Below are 22,274 nucleotides of genomic sequence, written 5' to 3' on the forward strand. Positions count from 1 at the left end.
TTCCCATAAGTATGATATTTCATTCATTGTTACTTTCATCTTCCATAGGATGAGGATAGTAATAACCATAGCCCTTAATAGGGTTGTTTTGACAATCAAATGAGATTTGTAGTCATGTAATAGTAAATGTTTAACAATTGGCACACAAAAAATCTAGCACCTTTCCAAGTTTATTCTTCATTATTTAAATTTTTTCCATTTTTTTTTTAGTTTTCAAGACTCACTTTTATAAGATTGAGTTCCATTTTTTTCTCTCTCCTCCCTCCCTTCCCCTCTCCCCAAGATGGCAAGCAATCTGATATAGGCGATACATGTATAATTATATTAAACATAATTCCACATTAATCCACATTATGTTATGAAAGAAGAATAAGAACAAAAGGAAAAAAAACATGAGAAAGCAAAAAAAAAAACAAAAAAGAAAGAAAATAATACGCTTTGATCTGTGTTCAAACTCCACAGTTCTTTCTCTGGATGTGGATAGCATGGAAACATTATGAGTCTTTTGGAACTGTCTTAGATCATTGTATTGCTGAGAGGAGCTAAGTCTATCAAAGTTAATCATCTCAAAATGTTACTGTTATTGTGTACAATGTTTTCCTGGTTTCGCTAACTTCACTCAGCATCAGTTCATGTAAGTTTTCAAGGTTTTTCTGAAATCTGCCTGCTCATCATTTCTTATAGCATAATAGTATTCCATTACATTCAAATATCACAACTTGCTAAGCCATTCCCCAGTTGATAGACACCCTCAATTTCCAATTCTTGGCCACCACAAAGAAGAGCTGCTACAAATGTTTTTGTACATGTGGGTTTCCTTTTTTAATGATCTCTTTGGGATACAGACCTAGTTGTCTCCATCACTTTCTTAAGTCTAAATAATCAATAAAACAATAAATCAAGCCCCTGATTTGTAGCATTTGTCAATTGCTAAGGTGTAAATGCTCAAACTGAAAAGTTAACACTGGCTCCAGGAAATCTATATGAGCTGGTTCCAACACATCCCTGAACAAATGTTTGTCATTTGTTCTATAAACTTTAAAGCCCTATGTAAATGTTAGTTACTATAATCATCATTATCCTCATCAAAAAGTGCTGCCCCACATACCATCCGGAAGATTTCCTAACTGCCATCCTGAAGATGGAAACAGAGAGGAGCCATCAACACCACAAGTGCAGCTAATAAGATCCCCAAATGATGTGATTTTGTTTCAACTCCCTTTAATTCACTGGAAGAGGTAACATAGCCTACTATTCTGTCTCTCTCTTCTGTCACTATTTTGTTCCCTGTCAGGCCTTATTTTTCCTCTCTCCCTTTCTTTATTTTAATTGTAAAATGGGAGTTTAAATTGCATGTAGCCTTGTTTACTATGCAATTCAATGGAGGCATACGATTTTGTGCCCTAGTTCGATTCCCCTTATGTGTGTCTTCTCACTTTTTTTCCTTTTGTGACCCTCTTCTCTCCTATATTTCTTCAGTTTCCTTATTTTTTGTGCCTATCCTGTCTTCTTCCTTTCTGTTTCCTTCCTTTTTCTGAACCACCCATCCCTCAACTGTCTCTTTTTGCTTCTGAGTCCCCTTCCTATTTTTCTCTACTTTTCAAACTCTGCTTTGAAGGATACTGGGTCATGTGAAGGGGATTAGAGGGGGAAGAAAAAAAAGGGGACTGGAAGAAAAAAGAATGAAAGAGATATAGAAGGATAAGTTCCAGTTTACAGTTTTCAGAACATTTTACATGTTCTCTTTTACCCTCTGAGCCATGCTGAGAAGGAGGTATTGCAGATTTCATAACTCCTATTTTACATGTAAGGAAACTAAGGCTGAGAAAGGATGACTGACTATCCTATGGTCACACAGCTAGCAAGGAGGTTGGGATTAAAAGCCAGGTTGTTTTACTTTAAAATCTTGTACTCTACCTACTTCCCAATGTTGTCTGACCCAACCTATAAAGTTTGAAAGTTAGATAATCAGGAAGAGGAGATATACAAAGAAAACATGAAAATAAAAAAAGCAATATATCTTATTCTGGATGTCACTATTAAAGCACTATTATGATACTTGTCATGAAATTGATGCTGGGTTCTTGAAGGCCATACCAGTAGAACATACATCCTGTTACGAACAACCTGGGAAGATTTGGAGTATGAGCCCAATGACTGGATGTTATATATTCAAAACCAGCCTAAGTTCAGAGAAGCTTCTCAGCAAATGCTAACCCAACAGGTGATAAAATTCTTGACTATAAGAAATTATAAATTTTTTTGGCCTAATATGTAGAGGAGATTGTGATCTATGCTGATAAAGGAAATAGCCACATAATGAAATCATGGATCTATTACGAAAGAAAGGAAGAAACAGAGAAAGAAGAGGCCATGTAGAACAACCTGTTCAACTCCAATGTCTTAGTCATTTCATAAACTTATAAAAGTTCTATTAGTGTTCTTTACCCGTTAGCATAAGATCTACTTTTGTTTCAAATTTGCCTTCTTAAAGGCAAACTTTTATAGAGTTCTTCTTAATACTTACAATTGTAATTCTGTTCATCAATTTTGATTATATTGAACATATCTCCAGGGACATCTTTAAAAGTTATGCAAAGCAACACCTCACAAAACCTTGTTTAGAAATTCTTTTCAAGTTAGTGACTTTTCAAGTCACTGCAGACACTATTTGAAAAGAGTTTCTTCCATAACTTAGTTTTCCCTCTCAGCTTTATGCCACTTAAATTTTAACCTTTAAGATGAAAAGAGTAGAATCTTTTAAAGCTTTTGGCCAGAATAATATCTATTAAAGGCACAATGTTACTGGGGTGTGGGGGAGGAAATCACTGTTATACTTACTTGTAGCACAGTGTTCTTCAATACTGGCAGTATATACATTTTGTGTGAAAACTGGAGGATTATCATTTACATCCATAACTTTGACTCTAAGCTCAAGTGGTCTTTCTAAATCTTCACCTCGGGAATTCAGAGCACGGCAATAGATCTAGGTCAAAAGCAATAAATTGCAAGTCTTCATAAGAGAAAATGAAGTAAATGAAATACGCATATTATTTTGCATATAGAATATTGGCTGAATGAATATCTGAATAAATGAGTGGTTTGGTGTGGTAGGACATGCCTAGTACCTGCTACTAGAGAGGGTAAGCCTGGTGGATAACTTGGGTTTGGGAATTCTGAGCTGCAGTAGGGCTAGAGCCTACTGGGTGTCTATATTAAGCCTGGTACTGATATGGTGAGCCTGTAGGAACAGAAGACCACTAGACTTCCTAAAGAGGAAGGAACCAGAACAGATCGGAAACAGAGCAGGTCAAAGCTTCCCTGATGATCAGCAGTGGGGTTGGACCTGTGAGTGACTGATATACTTCCAACCTGGGAGAGATATGGGGACCTAGTCTTTAAAAAAGAGAAAAGAATGAATGAATAAATGAAATACTCAGGAAAAATCATGAAATGAAGTGACAGAGAAGTTAATCACTGGAAGTCTCCAACTGGAAACTGAATGACTACTTGTTGGAGATGCTGCAGGGTGAATTCCTATTCAGGCATGGTTGTATTAGATAATCTCTGAAATTCTTTTTAAAACTGAAATTCTATGACTCTCTATGTTCAATAATTTATATATTTGTGAATGACTTGACTTCTTGAATATTAGCAGAATAGAAAGTCCTCATTGTGTGTTCCCCTGTATTTTCACACCTTCTTTTACTGCTGATTATTTATGCAATTTCTGAGTGAAACATCATCGCTTAAAATTGGCCTTTGGAAAATGTGTCTGAATTACATTGTAAAAAGGGAATTTTTGTTTTTTTCTGTTTTGATAGAGACCTATGATTTCATTGGTATTGGGAGATCCCCGGTGAGGAAAGTTTAAACAAATAAATAAACCAAAGCACAGTGATTTGACTTACCAAGAACATTGGGGTTATTTCTCGATCAACTACTGATGTTATGTTAATTTCTCCAGTTCTGGGATTAATAGTAAAGACTCCGAAAGGTGGTCGGTCAATCCCCACCCCAGAGATTCGATAAGTAATCTTCTGGTTAGCTTCACAGTCTGATCGTATCTGTAAGAAAGGAACTATGCTTGTGATTTCTGATGAGCACGTACATCACCATAACTCATGACATGATTACTTCCAGGTACTCTGTCATTCTAAAAGTCTCAGGAATTTTATAAATCATTATAACTTGAATCTTTTAGAAGGAAAAGCAGATGAGATAGGCTATGGTTACACAACATTTAACTCAGTCTTTGGGACAGAATTGATTCAAATAAATCACTTTGACTAAAGCTCTCTTTTTCACTGAATTTATTGTTTTGAATTGACCTTCTTGCCTAGAGATTAACAGCACTCAGAGGAATGGAAAGCTGAGGTTCTTCTGGTCTATTCAGAGAAGAGAGGCAAAGGTTTTCTTTTTTCCTTTCTTCATTGAGTTATCTAAGTAATTGTCTCAATTTTCTGATATATTCTATATGTACACACACAGTGTGACAAAACAAATCAGTTCTGTTACTTCCCTTTAAAAATAGGATATATCATATGGTTCACATGCCTGACTAGCCTTTAACTTGAGGTGAAAATGCCAGGGGCAATTGTGCAAATGAAAAGAGAACCATGAACCAACTGTCTCAGCATTCCTTGTTTTGAAGTCAAAACACAAGAACATGTGTTACTTACTACTTTTGTAAACTTGGACAACTTACTTCACCCCCACCCTCCCCAAGCCTCATTTTCCTCATCTGTAAAATGAAATGATCAGAATATATAATCTCTAATGTCCCTTCTAGCTCTGGTTATTATTTAATGCTCTCCCCAACAAAACCAAACATTATAAATCCATAATTAATAAGTGTCAATCTCATGATTGTTTATATATTTATTCTATCTAACATCTTCTGCTTAAAATTTTATAGATTTTAGTAATGACTGTTGAGACCTTGGGGAAGGAATGATGACTGATGGGCTATGAAAAAGGTGATTTCATAAAATATTGCTATTACTGGCCCCAAACTTATTACTATATTATTATAGCCAACATTTATATAGTGCTTGTTATGTGTTAGGCACTGTGCTAAGGGGTTTACAAAGATTATCTCATTTGATCCTCGCAAACAAATAGGTTCTATTATCCTCTTTTTACAGATGAGGAAGCTGAGGTAGAGAGAGATTAAATGGTCTAGTAAGTATTGGAGGTTGGATTTAAACTCAGATCTTCCTGACCCTGGGTCCGTTACTCTATCCACTGTGCAATCTCTCTGGTAGAGCTGAAAGTGCTATCTTAGTTTCCTCTTGTCTGTCCACAAGACAACATGTAATTCATTGAAATTCAGAAAAACCACTGAAATCAGAGGATAGATAGAAATAGCACTGGAGTAATATGTTGTTCCTCCTTTGCTCTTGAGGACCAATGACAGCAGGAGGGTGATATCTTGACTTGCAAGTGAACTGGATTTAAGTGAGGCAACCTCTCTCTCTCCTCCAGAGTCATCAGAGTCTAGTAGCAAGACATAGATCAGGATGACTGGCAGTGGCCCAGAATGCAGTGGGAGACCTTAGACTTGTAAGCTAAGGTCTTTCCCAGGTCTTAGTTTGTGTGAGGCAATGCCCATTTGGGGATTAAAGGTTAGGTGGTTGTTGTCCTTCCTTTGTTCTCAAAGAGGACCAATGACATCAGGAGGGATATCAGTGACAATATTGCAGATTTGAGACTCTCAAAATTTCTTAAAGCTGCATATGAAAATAATGTCTATAATAGTTGCTGTGCATTTAAGGTATGGTGGGGTTCAAAATCATGATGATAGACTTCTTGCAGAGTATTCTTTTCCCATCTCCCTTAATGGTAGTGCCTTTTTCCTCTATTGATTACCTCCAATCTTGTTTGTACATAGTTTTCTGCCTGTTGTGTCTCCCATAAGACTATGGTTCTTTTAGAGCAGTTACTACCTTTTGCCTTTCATCACATCTCCAGTGCTTAGTACCATGTCTGGCACATAGGACATTTACTGACCGATTCCTAACTTGTTACATTCAGATTAGAAACTATAGAGTAAGGCTAAAGGGGACAGATGGAGGAGGAAGACACATCCAGAGGCAAAGCTTGAGAAGCTGTATCTGGGAAAATCTTACCATTCCAACTGTGGTATCAATTCAGATTTGTCTGGGTGGGGCAATGGAGTGGGGCAATGGAACGAATATTAGATTTGGAGCCGATTTACCAGGTTTGAACTTGGACTCTTTTATTTACTATCTATAAATTCTCGGTTGGAGCCATTTAAACCTTCTTATCCTTAATTTCTTCATCTGTAAAGTGAGGGAATTGAGCTAGTTGGTGCTTAATTGCTACAATTAAATTCAGACAAACTTGACACAAAAGCACTGGGGGCTGGTTGCTTTGTAAACTACACTATTCAAGCTAACCTGTAGTTTAGTTATATTTGAATAAAAAGACTTCTGCGAAAATTAAGCTGTTTCTAAAATTTCATGTTTATGCCCCCCGTCTCTCCTTTTTGCTTTTACTAAACTCAGTACTTTGTCAATATCAGTCAATCCCAGGGCTTCAACTCTCATGTCTATACAGATGTCTCTCAAACTACATCTTCAGTGAATCAGACCTGCATCTTCACCTGGATGTACTCTTAAAACTCAGCATGTCCCAATATCATACATAAACTCTACTTTGTTACTTCATTGGTTCTGTCCACGTCACTGCCACTAACCCAGCTTCCCATGCTTGATACTTTGCACCTATCTTTGATGCCTCCTTTACCTTCATGTCTCAAAACCATTTATCAAGTCCTGTTTATTCTGCCTCCATCTCTTTTATCCATACTCTCTTCCCAATTCACACTACCTAGTAATTATTGTCTAGTAAATGGCCTTCATTGCTACCTGCCCAGACAAGCATGACTGCATCCTGACAAATATTACTGCCAACACTCACTCTTTACAACAATCCATCTTTCACAAGGATTCCAGACTGATCTTCTGTATACATTGATCTGGTCATGTCCACATGTTCAGAAATCTTTGGAGGTTCTCTTTTGCCTGCTTAGTGTAGCTCATACTGATTTGTCTGCCATTCAAAGTCCCCCACATTCTGCTATTTACCTTTTCCACCTTATTTTCTACTATCCATGGTCACGTATTCTATGCCTCACATAAATGGAACAACTCTGTCCGTATGGTCTCTCACTTCCATGCCTTTGCTCAGACAGTTGCTTGTGCCCACAATGCCTTCTCTCCTCTCCTTCATTTCTTGAATTTCTACCCATCCTCTAAAAGTCTAAATCAAATGTGCAAAATACGGAAAACTTGGAAAATGCATAGTTTTAAAACTTTTAGTGTTTCTAATGATGAGGTTACAGTTACATTTTTTTTTAGAATTTGAATCAGTAACTAAAGATTTTGTTGAACTCTTATATAAAACTGCCCTTGAATCCCCATCATCTTACCTTGTCAGTCAGCAATGTTCCTTCCTCTATGACCCCACATAGCATTTTATTGATGCTTCCTTAATGTGCAATTATGCATTATGGATATCTGTTTTTGTGTCATATCACCCTATGAGACCTAAACTTTGTTTCTCCGCTATGTAGTGTAGTGCTATATATGATTCATGATTCATAAATGCTCATTGAATTAAACTGAATTCTGTGTAAAAAGTCCTTTTTGAAAAAGTCTTTGTTTTGCCTCCTCTGAACTAAGGGTAAAAGGTATTTTCATATATCTCTTGGTCGTCATAGGGTGTGTGTGTGTGTGTGTGTTGAGGTATAAAATGGGGTTTAATGAGCTCCTTATAGTTCAACACATCATGATATTCCAACTCTAGCTCAGGAGCCTGGAAAGAGTTTATGAAGCTGAGATAAAGAAGAGAAATTGAACAGGGCTAGATGCATCAGCTGTGACCCACCTGATTCATTCCTTCCTTCTGCCCTCTTACTTCATCTAGTCTTCCTCTTCTTCCTCCTCAACTGGATCATTATCATATTTAATTAACATTTTTTCTGTCCTTATAACTGTACATTATAGATTGGACTCTAATAAGGATGGTTGATACTTTATATTTTGTTTATGGCTTTATAGAAGGAAGATTCCCACAAATATGTCTTGTAGAAAGAGTTTCCCTAACTCTGCAGAAGTGTTTGCATCTGCTTCCTTACTTACTTTGGCAATTGGGTTCCTCTTTGAATTGTCTTCTCCTTCCCTACAGGCAGCAGCAAATTTAATCCATTCTCTCTTTTGTCGTCTGACGGTTTGCCATTTTGCAGTTCCATTTTCACTGTCTAGCTCTTTCACCTTAAGCAAAAAAGATCCAATTAAACAAATTATTAAAGAAATTTTGAAAAAGTTTTTGAAACAAGCTCCGGGAAAAGGAATTTTATTGAATTTAGTGGACAAAGTAAGGTAATGCTCAATTCTTATATGTTGATAAATATAATTTAGATACCATCAACCAAATTATCTTTGGAAAGATTGTCTAGATTTAATGATATAATTATGAGGATGCTACAAATGGTGGCAGTACCAGAGTGTGTTGTACTTCACCTTGCATTTAAAAATATGTGCCAGGACTCTCTGGTATAATCCCTTTCCTACCCTACTCTCCTTTGCATCCTCAACTCTGACCAGACTTGCACAAGCTAAACAGTTGCTAGTGCTCCATTCTATAGTGAATTCTATAGTGAACAAATCATATATTTAAACATACCCATAGGTGTGCCTAGAACATGGGCATGTAAACTAATACACCTGGACACACTTGACTTATGCTTTATTCATGCCAATGTACATGGTCTTACAGAAAATAACAAGAGATGTCTTACTGTGGGAACAGAACTACTTCAAGATATCCAACTACAATATGGCAGAGGACAAAGGAATAGTAATATATATGTATACATATATTAGTAATATATTCTTAATATCAATTCCTATCAATTATTTAATGTCAAAATACATTTAAGAATTTTATTATTAAATGTTAATAATATTAATAAATATATTAATAATAGCTTTAAATATATGTATCTACAATCCTACAGATTACCCACTTTAGGATTGTTTTATTTGTCTATCCCCTTGTGATAAACTATGTGCTTGCTTTTGGAGCTTTTAGAGGATAACAATGTTATCCTCACTGTAGGCTGATAAGAGTATTTTTCTGATAGGTATTTAAGAATGTCAGACTACTTAGTTCTAGAAATTTTGATATACACATGTATGTTCTTATGTACAGTAGTGACTTATTTATCCAGCATCTTAGAAATGTTCAGGAGTGCATTTTTAAAATAATCAAAGCTAACCCAGTACAAGAGCTAAAATATTCTTTTTTTTTTTGTAAGATCAGCCCTAAATCTATGATTCTATGACATTTAAAAAGCACCTGGGATGAAAGTCATTGCATATATATATATATATATATATATATATATATATATATATATATAGGCAGTATATGTGCATACATCATATTATCTTTACTCATTTGAATTATTTGAAGTATCAAATGCTGGCCTTAAATTCCTTTGATATTATAGTTTAGAACTCAGATTTAGCTTTTCTATCAGTATTTATTGTCACTCTTCTTTTTTTTACATCTTTTTTTTTAAAAGATCTGAACCAAGCACTAAATAAAATGGACATGTTTGTAGTAGAATAGAAAAAGAGGATTGTACATTAAATGACAGATCTCTGTTATGTGCAGATGGCTTTTGTTCTTAAAGTTTGTAATAGATCCAACCAACAGCTTTCAAAATTATACTGCTTGTCTGTGCTTCATTCTGTCTTTCCTTCTCCTATCGGCATTGAGGAAAAAGAATACTCCAATGACCTTCTTTTCTTTTCTTTTTGCTTTGTTTTGTTTTCTTTTTAAAACAACCCTATCTATAACTTCCTTGCCCTCTGCCCACTTCCACTGTGAGATGGGGAAAGAAAAACAAAGCCTTTGTTTGAAATATGCATATACAAGCACAATAGATTGGCTTTATTCAAAAATGTATTTATATTTTACATTCTGAATCTGTCACTTCTCTGTCAAGAGGCGCTGTCACTTTTCAATGGTATCAGTGTGCTTGTCTCTACCAGTCCTTTCCCTTCCAATGAACATGCTGTTTCCAATCATAGCTCAGCTTAGAAACTGGATCACTAATCTTAAAACTGTGTGATAGGTGAAAGTCAGTAGGCTTTGGGCTCTCCTTCCTGGTAGATTGACTGTAAGTCATTCAAAGCATGAGTTTAATGTCAACCTTGTAATCACTCAAAGTGTTTGTTTCCTGGTTGTGTTTTGTATTATTGGTGGTGATAGCAATCTGAGCTGATTAATTAATGGATCTTTAGTGTTTATACATAAAAATTAACTTTAATGAAATAATTTTATTATACTTTACCTCTACAATGAATTCACTGGTAACCTCCTCCATGACCTGTAATTGGAAACATAAGATTAATATAAACTTGGGCATTGAAAAGGGTATAAAATTGTAAATAAAAGTAATGCTCAGTCAACAGATATTTAATGAATGATTACTATGCTTACACTGTGAGAAACACAAAGTTTAAGAAGGAATGATCTCTGCTTTTAAGGAGCTTATAATTGAATAATAGAAATAGGACACATACCCCAATAATTCTACCACGAAGTATCATGTGATAAGAACAGTAAGAGAGGTATGAACAAAGCGATGTGGTTGCTCAGTAGGAGAGAACTTCTTAATGGCAAGATCAGGGAAGGTTTCACAGGAAAGTTTGACAGAGGAGATAACTTTAGATGGTTCTTGCAGGATGGATATGATTTCAACAGGTAAAGATGGGATAAAAGGGAACATTCTAGGAGAAGGGAATGGTAAGGAGGAGGTGAATGGAAGATGTTCTCAAGAAATGGCAAAAATGTTTAATTTTACTACAGTGTGGTATAGTTGTGGTAGAGAAGATCAGAAAGGTAGACTGGAGTCAAGTCTTGAAAGACCTTGAAAGATGTATTTTGTTTCTTCATCTGTAAAAATGGGGATAATAAGGCTTGCATTACTTACCTTACAGTGAGGAAAGCATTCTGCAAACCATATAATTCTCTGTTAAGTGTGAATGCTTACGGTTGGAAAATGTATGTTATTCACTGAAAAGATGAGTAGTAAGAGAACTATATACAATCTCAAGCAGCATAATTAAATTGAAATGAATAATTAAAAAGTGGTAGGCATAAGTATTGGTAAGTGGCATTTGAAATAATTATTGGTAACTGTACACCAAATACATTTCTTTCTTTTCATTTTTCCCATTGTCATTCTCTTCTCATTGTCATTATCTTCTCTTCTCTTCCCTTCACTTCCCTTCTCTTCTCTCCTTCTCTCCTCTTTTTTGGCAGATATATTCTTCTTTTCTTCCTTCCTTTCACTGAACCAAAAATGTTAATGGACAATGGCTTTTCATTATTCACAAACTAACTGAAACAAGCACTGTTCTCTAAGGAAAATAGCATAATGAGGTTCCTTGTCTTGGTTAGGCAAAAATGGCCCAACTCCACCGGATTTTCACATAGATTTCCATACTATAAATACATCATAATAAAATGGAATCATTTATCAGCTCCTGAGTATTCTCCCATTTAATATACATTTCAATTAATATAAGCAAAAAAAAATCTACTTCTTAGCTTCGTGGTCTGTGTTTACCTTGCATCACATTATTGTTTTCTATTCTATATAAGGGGATAAAAAGACAATATCTTTCTTTCCCAATTACATACACACATTCTCTGGGTGGTTAGGGTTCAATTTTACTTCCCTATCTACTCAGTGACTACTGAGTTCTTTAGCATTTGGTAAATAGAACATTATGATGAAGTGCATCTCATGCAACAAAATCAACCCAACTGTGCATGTGTGTGTATGTATATCTTTGTGTGTGTGTATTCTCCTTAATCTTTATAATACTTCTAGTCTAGGCCAGTCACATGAAAGAGAATTGCCAAATTTATTTTACTTCTTGTCAATTCATTATAGACTGTTCTTCAGTTGCTTTTGAGGGCTAGGGGACAAACTTGCCCTTTCTGTATTCTAAGGAACCCATTTTAAGGAAAAATTCAAATTAATAGGTTCCTACTCTGTTAAAACCAGACAGAAAGGCCCTCAATCTAGTTTTGTGTACCTTTGATATATCTTTTTCTGATGTTTATCATTCCGGAAGAAGTTGTGTATGTAGGTGAGAGGACTACATGATTATGCAACTACATTTCAAATAATTTGAAAGTAACAGTTAATGAATTTGGGGTCCTCTGTGTATGTATGTATGTGTGTATATAGAATCAATCTAGAATAAATAAAAAAAGCATTTATTAAGCAATTACTATGTGACAAGTACTACAGAGATAGGCAGTATGGCATAATGAGTAGAGGCCTCAGCTTGAAGTCAGGAAGACCTTCATTCAAATCTATCTCTGAGAAGTATCAGATTGTGAGCTCATTGAGTATAGGACCTGTCTTTTGCCTTTCTTTGTATTCCCAGTGCTTAGCATTGTGTCTGGCACATAGTAGTTGCTTATTGACTAATTATGACCTGGAGAAGTCATTTAACTTCTATGTACCTTAAATAATTTTCTAGCACTTATAGAGTAACTCATGATGGTACAGGTGAAAGAATACTGCCTTTGGATTCAGAGGACCTGGATTTAAATCCCACCTCAGATTTCTACTACCTGTGTGATCTTGGTAAGGTCCCATAACCTCTTAAGCTTCTGTTTCCTTATCTGTAAAATGAGGGAGGGGGCTAGATGGCTTTCTGTTCTAGATCAACAATTTTATGAACCTATGAGTCATAGACAAGTGGTAATCTGCTTTTAGGGAGAGAGTTCCCATACTGATGAAATCGCAGATCCTTCATGTATTTGTGTGTGTGTGTGTGTGTGTGTGTGTGTGTGTGTGTGTGTGTGTGTGATATTGTTACATATGCCTCAGAAAGGAGTTCCAATTTATTTTCTTTGTCAAATGGAAATAATGCCTATATTACCATCACACACATATTTGAAATAAGGGTTATAATCACTTGAAATCAATAACCTCCTTCCAGAATAATACATTTCAGGGAAAGGATCAGCAATGATCCATGTGACTGTGGCCAGGATGCCTGGGTGAAATAAAGACCTCCCACTACTGGGGGGTCTCCTACCCACCATGCTTTCTCCACTCCCTCCCTCCATCCTTTGCTTTGGCTGTGTAATTGCTCAAAGTCTTGGATGAGATGGGAGTCAAGAGCTCTATTCCTCCTGAGGAGATGAAGGAACACTGGGCATCAGCATCTACCCTGCTTCTGTACCCTGCCCTCTTCTCCAACAATTATCTGACCTGCTTATGTACATTAAGGACTTCTAGGCCTTGGCTCTACCCCACAGCAGCTGTTCCCTTAGGAGTTTCTGGGACTTTCCATCTTTCCTGCAGCTGAACTTCTTCTGATACTTGTTATGTATTGTCTCACTCAGTGTGTTTAACTCCTTGAAAGTAAGGACTGTTTACTTTTTCTATTTGTTGCTCCAGGGCTTATTAGCACAATGCTTAGTATGTGGTAAGCGTATAATACGTGATTTTTCATTCATGCCATTAGTCACGTGACTGGATTAAAAAAGTGGTTTTCTGTTATTAACAGCGTAGGATCCTCTTGATTGGAGAGTGGCCTCTCCCATGGTACAGTGGATAGTGTGAACTTGAACTTGGCATCAGAAGTCTCAGATTGAATTCCTGCCTCAGACACTTACTAACTTGGTGACTTAGTTGAGTATAGTTACTTAACCTCAGCCTCAGTTTCTTTATCTGAAAATGAGGATAATAATAACACCCATCTCATAGGGTTGTCATGAAGATCAAATGAGTTAACATATATAAAGAGCTTTGAAAACCTTCAAGTGCTATATAAATCTTAGGTATTACATATACATATGTATACATATGATAGTGAGAAATGCATCATTCCCAACTGCTGGATGTTCTATTTGTCTTCTCAATAATACAACTATACTGAGTTACACTTAGTATCATTGTGGTGCTTTATAGCACTGTAAGAATCACAGGTCACTTTCTTCCCAGCCTTATGAGATAGTACAAATATTATTATTCCCCTTTTAAATATGAAGAAACTGAGACTTGGCAAAAGTGAAGCACACATATTAAGTACTTAAAATTATTTATGGAATTAAGTTAAATCCAAGTGCCTCTTGGCTCTTAGTTGAGTGCTCTCTGTACTACAATCAATTAGGTAATCAACTTTATTAAGGCTTTATTAAGGGCCTATATGAAAATATCTCACTAAAGTTCTTTGCAGAACTTAATTTAAAACTATGATCATTGCATCAGCTTTTTTTGTCCTTTCTCTATAAATACAACTGTCACTAACATTGTGGGAAGTTGTATCTGTAGTACAGGAAAATAAGCCATAGATTTTGTAGTCTGAGGACTTTGGTTTGGGTATTAATTCTGCTATTGATTAGAAAATCCTTTAACCTTTATAGGTCTCAGTTTCCTTATTAATAAAATGAGGGGCATGGGCTAGCTGACCTTTAATGTCTTTTCCAGCCACAAATCTATGATCTTGTGATTGACTGAAAAATCATTGTATGCCTTTAGGCAGCATCTGCATATATGATATCCTCTTTCCTCATTTGGATTATTTGAAGCATCAAATGCTGAGCACAGACTCTTTCTTTCCTCATCTTACTTCCCTTTTTGAAGTTAGTTTTTGAAGTCACTTGTGCTCTCACTACCATAAGTCTATTAGCAACCAGTTTCCTCCTGAATAATAATTATAAAATGGTTGAGTAAAGTAATTGGTATCCATATAGTGATGTTGTAGAAGTGCCAAGTTCAAATCTAATTATACCTGTTTACTGTGTAATTGAAGGCACGTAGAGTACGTGATGGAATCCAAGGTGGAAAGCCTAATAATTTACTACATTAAAAGGAGGAGGACAAGTCTACAGCCCAAGCAATATCCCAAGGATACCCTTCCAGTCACTCCTTCACAAACCCTGTGATCAGTATGACTAGCCAGAGACTGAAGAGTCTAAACAGTTCCCCTTTGTAAGTCAAGAAGAAACACTACTGCTACTTACCCCTTCAGTTTCATTGCTCTAACCTAAAAGTAACTCTACCTAGGATATTTAGACCCCAGAGAGAAGCTGCATATCCATTCTCCAAAGTCATTGGTCTCTAAAACTCAAGTGAAAATCCATGTTTTGTTGTTAAGTTGCAGCGAACTTCCTAACTTTTAAAAACAATGAAATTTTATGAGTCCATAATTTTATTCTGACCTATTCAATGTACAGATCAATACATACTCTGTGTAAATCATGGAATCATACATCTTTGGACTAGAAAAGACTCATGAGTTTGTCTAGATAAACATAACCTGAAATGTGCATCTTTTCTCTACCATTCTTGATAAATGTTCACCTTGCCTCTGAGTGATGACTTCTAATAACAAGGAACTCACTACTCTCTAAGTTAGCTCATTCCATTTATGGATGGCTCTAATTTTCAGAATGTTTCTCCTCTTATGGAGCTAGAATGTGTCACTTGGTGGTTTTCACTCATTGATCCCAGATCTGCCTTTTGGGATCAAGAAAGAATGAATCTCACATTGCTTTGATCCAACTAATGGTTGGTGTAGAGACCTCAGGCAGAGCTAGGTGCCATGGTGTTACTACTAAATGCTCCCAAATGCTATTTTGGAAAAAAGATACGTGATATTAGTATAATACAGAGGAAAACTTGAGTTCAAGTTTGGCTCAGCTACTCAGTACCTTTGTGACATTGGGCAATTCACTTAACCTTCATGGGTCTCAGTTTCTTCATCTGCAAAAAAGGAAATGGACGAGAAGACTTTTGGGGTACCTTCCAGCTCAAGATCTATGAGGCTACAAATTGATTTGACATAGATTACTTTCATGAGATATGCAGTTGGCAAAAGTGTACACTTTCCCACTTTTGTTTAAATAATCTCTTCACGAATTCAAAACTACTATCAATTAAAATAAATGAAGTGCTGAAAGTACAACTAAAGTTTCATCACCTGTGTAACTTCTGGTGACTTAAAACTAAAAAAGTTTCTTTGATAAGTAACCCTGACACCATCCAAATGATCCTATGTGGAATACTGATTAATTTTGAGGTCAAAATGAGCTTTACCAAGAAGCTTAGTTTACCTTTGTTTCTTTGTACAATTCATATTTGACTTCTGTATGCCAGACAATATGGCCTACTTGCCTATCTATATAACATTCCATTTTCCACCTGGATGTTCCCCCCACCTCACATCCCTTCAAGGCTTAGCTAGAGCCTCCTCCTTCAAGAGGCCTCTATTGATTCCCCTACTTGTTAGTGCTTCTCTCAAAATTGCTTTGTGTTTATTTTGTTATCTCGTGGATTTATTTATTTGTGTATGTGTTGTATCACTCTAGTGAAATGTAAGCTCCTTCAGGTCCTGGAATGTTTCATTTGTGTATTTGCATGTAATCTGTGCCTGGCACAGGACCTGATATAGCAGGTGCTTAATAAGTCAATCAATCAAAAAACATTTTTTAAGCACCTACCATGTGCCATGTCCTGTGCTAAATGCTGGGGATACCAAAGACAGTACCTGCTCCTTGTGTTTGTTAATTGATACCAATGCTTTCTGTATCTGCCATGATTCCAACCGAAGTTTCAGGAATGTTGGTAGATAAAGGAAACCTGAGTTTTTAGTAAGAGAATTAAAGCAAAATTTTCCCCATTACTCTGCATGGATAAGGTAAATTTCTTTTTGTAAAAGATTTTGAAGTGAACAAAAACAGAAAAAGATTTCTTATGAATATTTAAAGCGGGGAATTCTTTTAAATTAGAGCAAAAAGCAAATCAACGTATTATTGACATTCATCACTCTTTCCATTAGAAGGTACCCTGGCAGAGAACAAAATTTTCTACTTATCTGACCCCATATTAATATGTGCTGAGGTGAGTATGTAAACACTAGTGTAGTCAGTTCTTTTAAGTTCTTTTAAAATCCTAGTTGGCCTGTTTTCTACTTAAAATAGACAAATTGCTGCATTCCAAACTTTTACTTATTAGACTTTTCAAGAAATAGAATATCTGATTGAAGTTCTTGTGATGTCTGGAGATAAGACATTAGCCAACATTGCTGTATTGACTCAAATGCTTATCTGACAGATGAAAAATGTCTGTTTTATGTTTTCCATCTCCAGGAAAGACCTAGGCCTTAACCAAATCCAGTTTATGGTTTGCTCTGCCTGCTGTGATTCTTCATAATACAGTACATATACCATAGCATTCCCCAAATTTAAATTTTTTTTTAATTAAGAAATTGTCAAGAAAAATAAATCTCAAAACTTAGACTTAATGCTTTGGTGCCTAATCAGTAGCCATCTGATCATGTTTTGAAGGATACATTCGGTTGAGATAATGAAGACCTTAAAGTGTGTCTTGGGATCTTTAAAACAGCAAGAGATGACACACCCCATATTATCAGATAATACAAAAAGAACACCATTTTGTCTTCCAGTGGCCAGCTTTTTTATTGGTCTAAGTCACAGCCATAATACTGTTCAAAGTATTTCTTTGTGGTTGGCATCTATATTATACAAAGTACCCATCAGACTTAAAGGTGTAGCCACTCCCAGGTTAGTAGAAACTCTAATAAATGGTCTTTGATTTAAATCTTAATGAACAGGGAAAGAGTTCAAGCATAGGAATTTGACTACAAAGGTAGTAATATTCTTATTTTCAACACACCCCTAGTATTGCCTCTCCCAAATAATTTCTTTCATTCTACCTTGGTCTTGAAACATTCTAGAAGTCTGTTCTATGTGGTTTTGACCATTGTTGATTTTTATTGAATGAAATAAACAATTTTTATCTTTGTATCTCCCCCAGAGCCTACCAAGGGACATGGAACATATTAGACACTTAAGTGCTTATTAAAATGTAAAGTCCTGGAATCTTACTGGTTATGGTGACTGTGATAAAACTGTCAAAAGCAAAGTAATATACAGTCCAGTGGGAAAACTAAAGTTAGGAAAAACCAAGCTTTCCAAGAGATAGAAAATGAAACTGCAAAAACAAAAAAGTTCATGAGAAATTAGCAATTGTGATAATGAAGTAGAAGCAGAGGCAGTATAATTCTATGGAAGGAGCCCTGGATGTGGGAATTGGCTGATTTGGGCTTGAGTCCCAGAATTTAGGCTTATAAGTTTTGTGACCTCAGGCAAATCACTTGCCTTCTTCATTTGAAAAATGGGTGTGATTTCAGCACTTGCCCTACCTTATGAGGCTGTATTTGCAAACCCTGAAGTCTTACAGAAATGGGAGCTGTAATTGTACTAAACAATCTAACAAGTCCCTAGGAGGAGAAGATTAGCCATTTAATTAAGAGGGCTATTAGCAAGAAATGCGTTTGAGCAAAGACCACCCTGAGGGAAAAGTCACTGCTCACTTGGCTCCCAAACCCCATTTGCCACAGAGTTCCTTACAGATGACCAAAAACTCTTTTGCACTGATGGTAGGGAAATATCCTTTCCCCCAAATGTCCAAAATAGTAAACTAGTAATTAATTCCTTTTAGGATAAGCCATGAAATAGATAATTTTCTCTCTTAAGAGTATGGACAATAACATGTGATAAATATCAAACGTGAAGGAGAAAAATTGATTGTTTTCATCTTGAATTGTAATGTTGAACTGTGACTATTGGCCATGTCTGTTTTTCTGTGATGCTTTTGAAGTCTGCAGGAAACTCTTACTGTGGCAAGTTAGGGGTAAGGGCTTTCTCATAATCCTTAATACTTTTCAGGTTGTATGACTAGGTTTGTATTTTGACATTGTACAACCACGTCAATTCACATGTCACGTTCACTGTGCCTGACTACAGCAGGGACCTTTCTCTGTAAGCCCTATAGAGAGTTTGCCTGTGAGTTTATGGGAGCTCATTCTCTGCCTATTACCTTGGGGTAAATGGTGATGGAATTGTAGCACACCTCTGGGTTGCCCACTCTATTCCTACTTGTAAGTTTGATTCCCAGGAGGATGGCTACTTCAGATTTAAGTGGGTTCTCACTCCTAAAGCTATAGTTGATGAGGCTCCTGATAGGGAGGCAACATGATGTAGGGGAAAGAATGTTTGGTTTGAAATAAAAGAGATCTGGGTTCAAATCGTAGCTCTGCCTCTTCCTACTTGTGTGACCTTCGGCAAATCGCAACTTCTCTGTGCCTGAATGGTTTTAATTGTAAAATGAGGGGTTGGAGTAGATGACTTTTAGGTTCTTTCCAGTTCCCAATCTACGATCTTACAAACTGAACCCCCTATGCTGATACAGAAAGTATTTAAGATAGGGCTAGATAAGTTTTTATTTCACAATAATTTCATTTTGCCAACTCTCTCTTTCTTCTCCCTCTCCCTCCACACTACTTTAAAGTCTCATGAGTAACTTTTAAAAAGAGATTTTACCTTCCACTATTTATGGTTGGAAGATTTGATATAGATGAATCATTGCAATGCTGAAAGTAAAACACTAAAATAGAAATTATCTTCTGAAAGAGTTTTCATGATAGTCTAGGGAAATGGCATCAAACTCAGGTAGAAACGGTGGCCACTAAACTGTACATAAGGATCCTTGAAGGCACATATTGAATTAGAAAACCACATATTAACATTATCTAAGTTTTTTATTGTATGCTTATTTATTTTGTTAAATGTTTCCCAATTACATTTTAATCTAGTTTTGCAGCTCTAAGGATGGATGTAGGCCCCATATAGGTAGACTGTGTTTTTGACACCGCTGGTCTGGGGATTGCAGAACATTGAATCAACAATCCTTTCATAAAGCTTTGTGCAGTGTTTGAAACCCAAGAGCAAACATTTAAAAATATATTTTTCTCAATTTTAGAAATGATAATAGCTTGCCTGTAGCAAGATATGATTCTCAACCTTCAACTGAAAAAAAAGTGAAGAAGATAGGTGAATCTTAAACGTAATATCTTTACTCATTTTTTATATTGAAGAGAAATTGAATCTATATAGAGTCACAGAATCTCAGAGTAAAAGGAAACCTCAGAGACAGTCTAATACATACTTGAACAAGAATCTCCTTTTGATCAGAACCCTAGTAAAAAGGTCACCTAGCCTTTGTCTGAAGACCTCTAGTGAGAACAAACATACATCCTCCCAAGACATGCAATTTCACTTTAGGGACTTGAAACACATTTTCTTGTAGAAATTGTATTATTAATTATAGTTAGACTCTTAAGATAGCCCACAAAATCCTATTACCAATGATGTAACTGAGCTACCATAGCTTTAAAATAAAAAATGGAAAAAAATGAGAGGGCTTGGAACTGGAAGTCACCCTCAAAAATTAGGGTTCAGAGAAAATGGCTTTGTGCATATTTTGTGGCTAAAAGAGACATTTCCCATTTAGTATTTTTGTGGTATTTGTTTAGTATTTTACTTTAAGCCTTACCTCAAAGATGAGAAATTGATCATTTGCTACATATATAGACATAAGTAAGCCCCCAAGTATTAAGAAGTTGGAGACATTCTTCATTTGGCACAGTGCCTACTTCTGTGCCCATTAATTTTAATCATACCTTTTTTCTTTGTCAGATCATAAGGTTTTTACAGTGCTTCCCAAACACATGATATAAATAAGCAGGCCTTTCTTTAACGAGTGGGAAAGTAGGATCCTCCATTCCTTAATATCTTTTAAAATAACCTATACTCTTCAAAAATTCCTTTTGAGATCTGCACAAGCTACTTTTAGAACAACTTAACATTTTTCCTAGAGCTTTAGTTGAATTATTTTAAAAAATTCTTTAAAGGTATAACTCCTTTGTCTTTTACTTAAACCTCATTAAAGCAAAGATCAGTACAGAAAATTTAGGAACAATAAAATGGGTATAAAATTTGTAATGATTATATCACCTTTAACACAGTTTAGCTACACACATAAGTTATGTAGAAGAGTATACAAGAAAAGTATAATTGTGACAGTCTTCCCATACAGCATACCAATAACTGAAAGGTGATTATGACTATAATACACAACACTAATATTTTGCCTTTAACAAAATTGTAAAATGAATATTTTATCTGTAAAAACAATTGACTTTTCTTCTTGAAATTGAGATATTACTTTGTAATTTGTTTGTTGATGTTTTTAAAAAATTGATAATATACTGGCTTACATATGAAAAGAAGAAAACTGAAGCAAAATGAAGAGCAGAACTATTCATATTGCATGAGACACCCCAAATTCACTCTGTAAAACAACATTTCAGCACTGAGAGAGGATCAAAGTAATTTACCAAATTGATAAGTCCTATTTTCTTTCTTTGGTCATGCAATGTTTGCTAAGCACACTTTTTGTAAATATTTACTTTAAAAGCCCCCAGCTTCATTTTTGATAGAAAATTTCCATAACAATATGAATTATAGTATAAAACATGTTGGCAATGACTTTTAAATAGAATTCAGAAAAAATGTGTTTTTCTGCTACTTTACAGCCTCATAGACCCTCCATGAAGGAAGCATCTTTAGAAATTTCTTGGAGCTTCTAGGAGTGAAAGTTACTGTTCAGAAAGAGAATGAATCTTGAACCAATTCAATAAATAAAGGTCATTGACTAACCTGAAAGATACAGATGTCTAGTGTGTTTTTCTCCCTCTTAATTTTTTACTTACCATTAAAATGACTAGAATGCCAATAGTTCTGAAAAGGAGCCAGTCCATTGATTCTGATTTTTCTTACATACAAATCCAAATGATGTTCAATTTTAGTCCTGGGCACCTGGACCCTGTGTCTTGCTGAAGAGGAAGGTGTGCTTAATGATGCTTTTCCAGGAGGGCATCAGAGCTCATTCTGACTTCCTGTGGGTGAGAAACTAAAGATGCTCTATAATGACTCTGTTTCCCCACCCCAAACCCCTGGGCTGGTCTGAAAGACTTGCATCGTTATTGCTCCAGGTAAAAGCATAGACACACCTTGCTTCTTATTGCAATGAAACCCTTTGTTGGACACCAAAGAGAAAATTTTACAGAGTGAGGACAAGATTTACAGGGAAGATACCCAATGAATAATAAATTACTCATAACATGAAAAATAATTAAAATGCTACCACCTATCATCATCTTGAATAAAATTAGTAGGCTTCTTCTTACCGCCAGCATTAAAAAAAGCAAAATTATATATACTGTCTACAAATACACATATCTACCAGAGTACCAGCTTCTAGGAACAAGATGTAC

The 22,274-nt window shown here is 35.7% G+C and overlaps 1 protein-coding gene across 1 annotated transcript in view; it reads right to left on the bottom strand.

Moving 5' to 3' along the window:
• Positions 1-10,465, bottom strand: part of DSG4 (desmoglein 4) — a 38,259-nt gene extending 27,794 nt beyond the window's left edge. The window contains exons 1-4 of the mRNA XM_020992589.2: positions 10,391-10,465; positions 8,169-8,300; positions 3,912-4,067; positions 2,842-2,986 (exon numbers count right to left, since the gene is read on the bottom strand). Of these exons, the coding sequence (XP_020848248.2) occupies positions 2,842-2,986; positions 3,912-4,067; positions 8,169-8,300; positions 10,391-10,465 (508 nt within the window). The remainder of the gene's footprint in view (positions 1-2,841; positions 2,987-3,911; positions 4,068-8,168; positions 8,301-10,390) is intronic.
• Between the last annotated feature and the right edge of the window lie 11,809 nt (positions 10,466-22,274).

Source organism: Phascolarctos cinereus, unplaced genomic scaffold (genome assembly GCF_003287225.1).
Source record: "Phascolarctos cinereus isolate Bilbo 61053 unplaced genomic scaffold, phaCin_HiC Scaffold_4;HRSCAF=312, whole genome shotgun sequence".
Taxonomy (NCBI): domain Eukaryota; kingdom Metazoa; phylum Chordata; class Mammalia; order Diprotodontia; family Phascolarctidae; genus Phascolarctos; species Phascolarctos cinereus.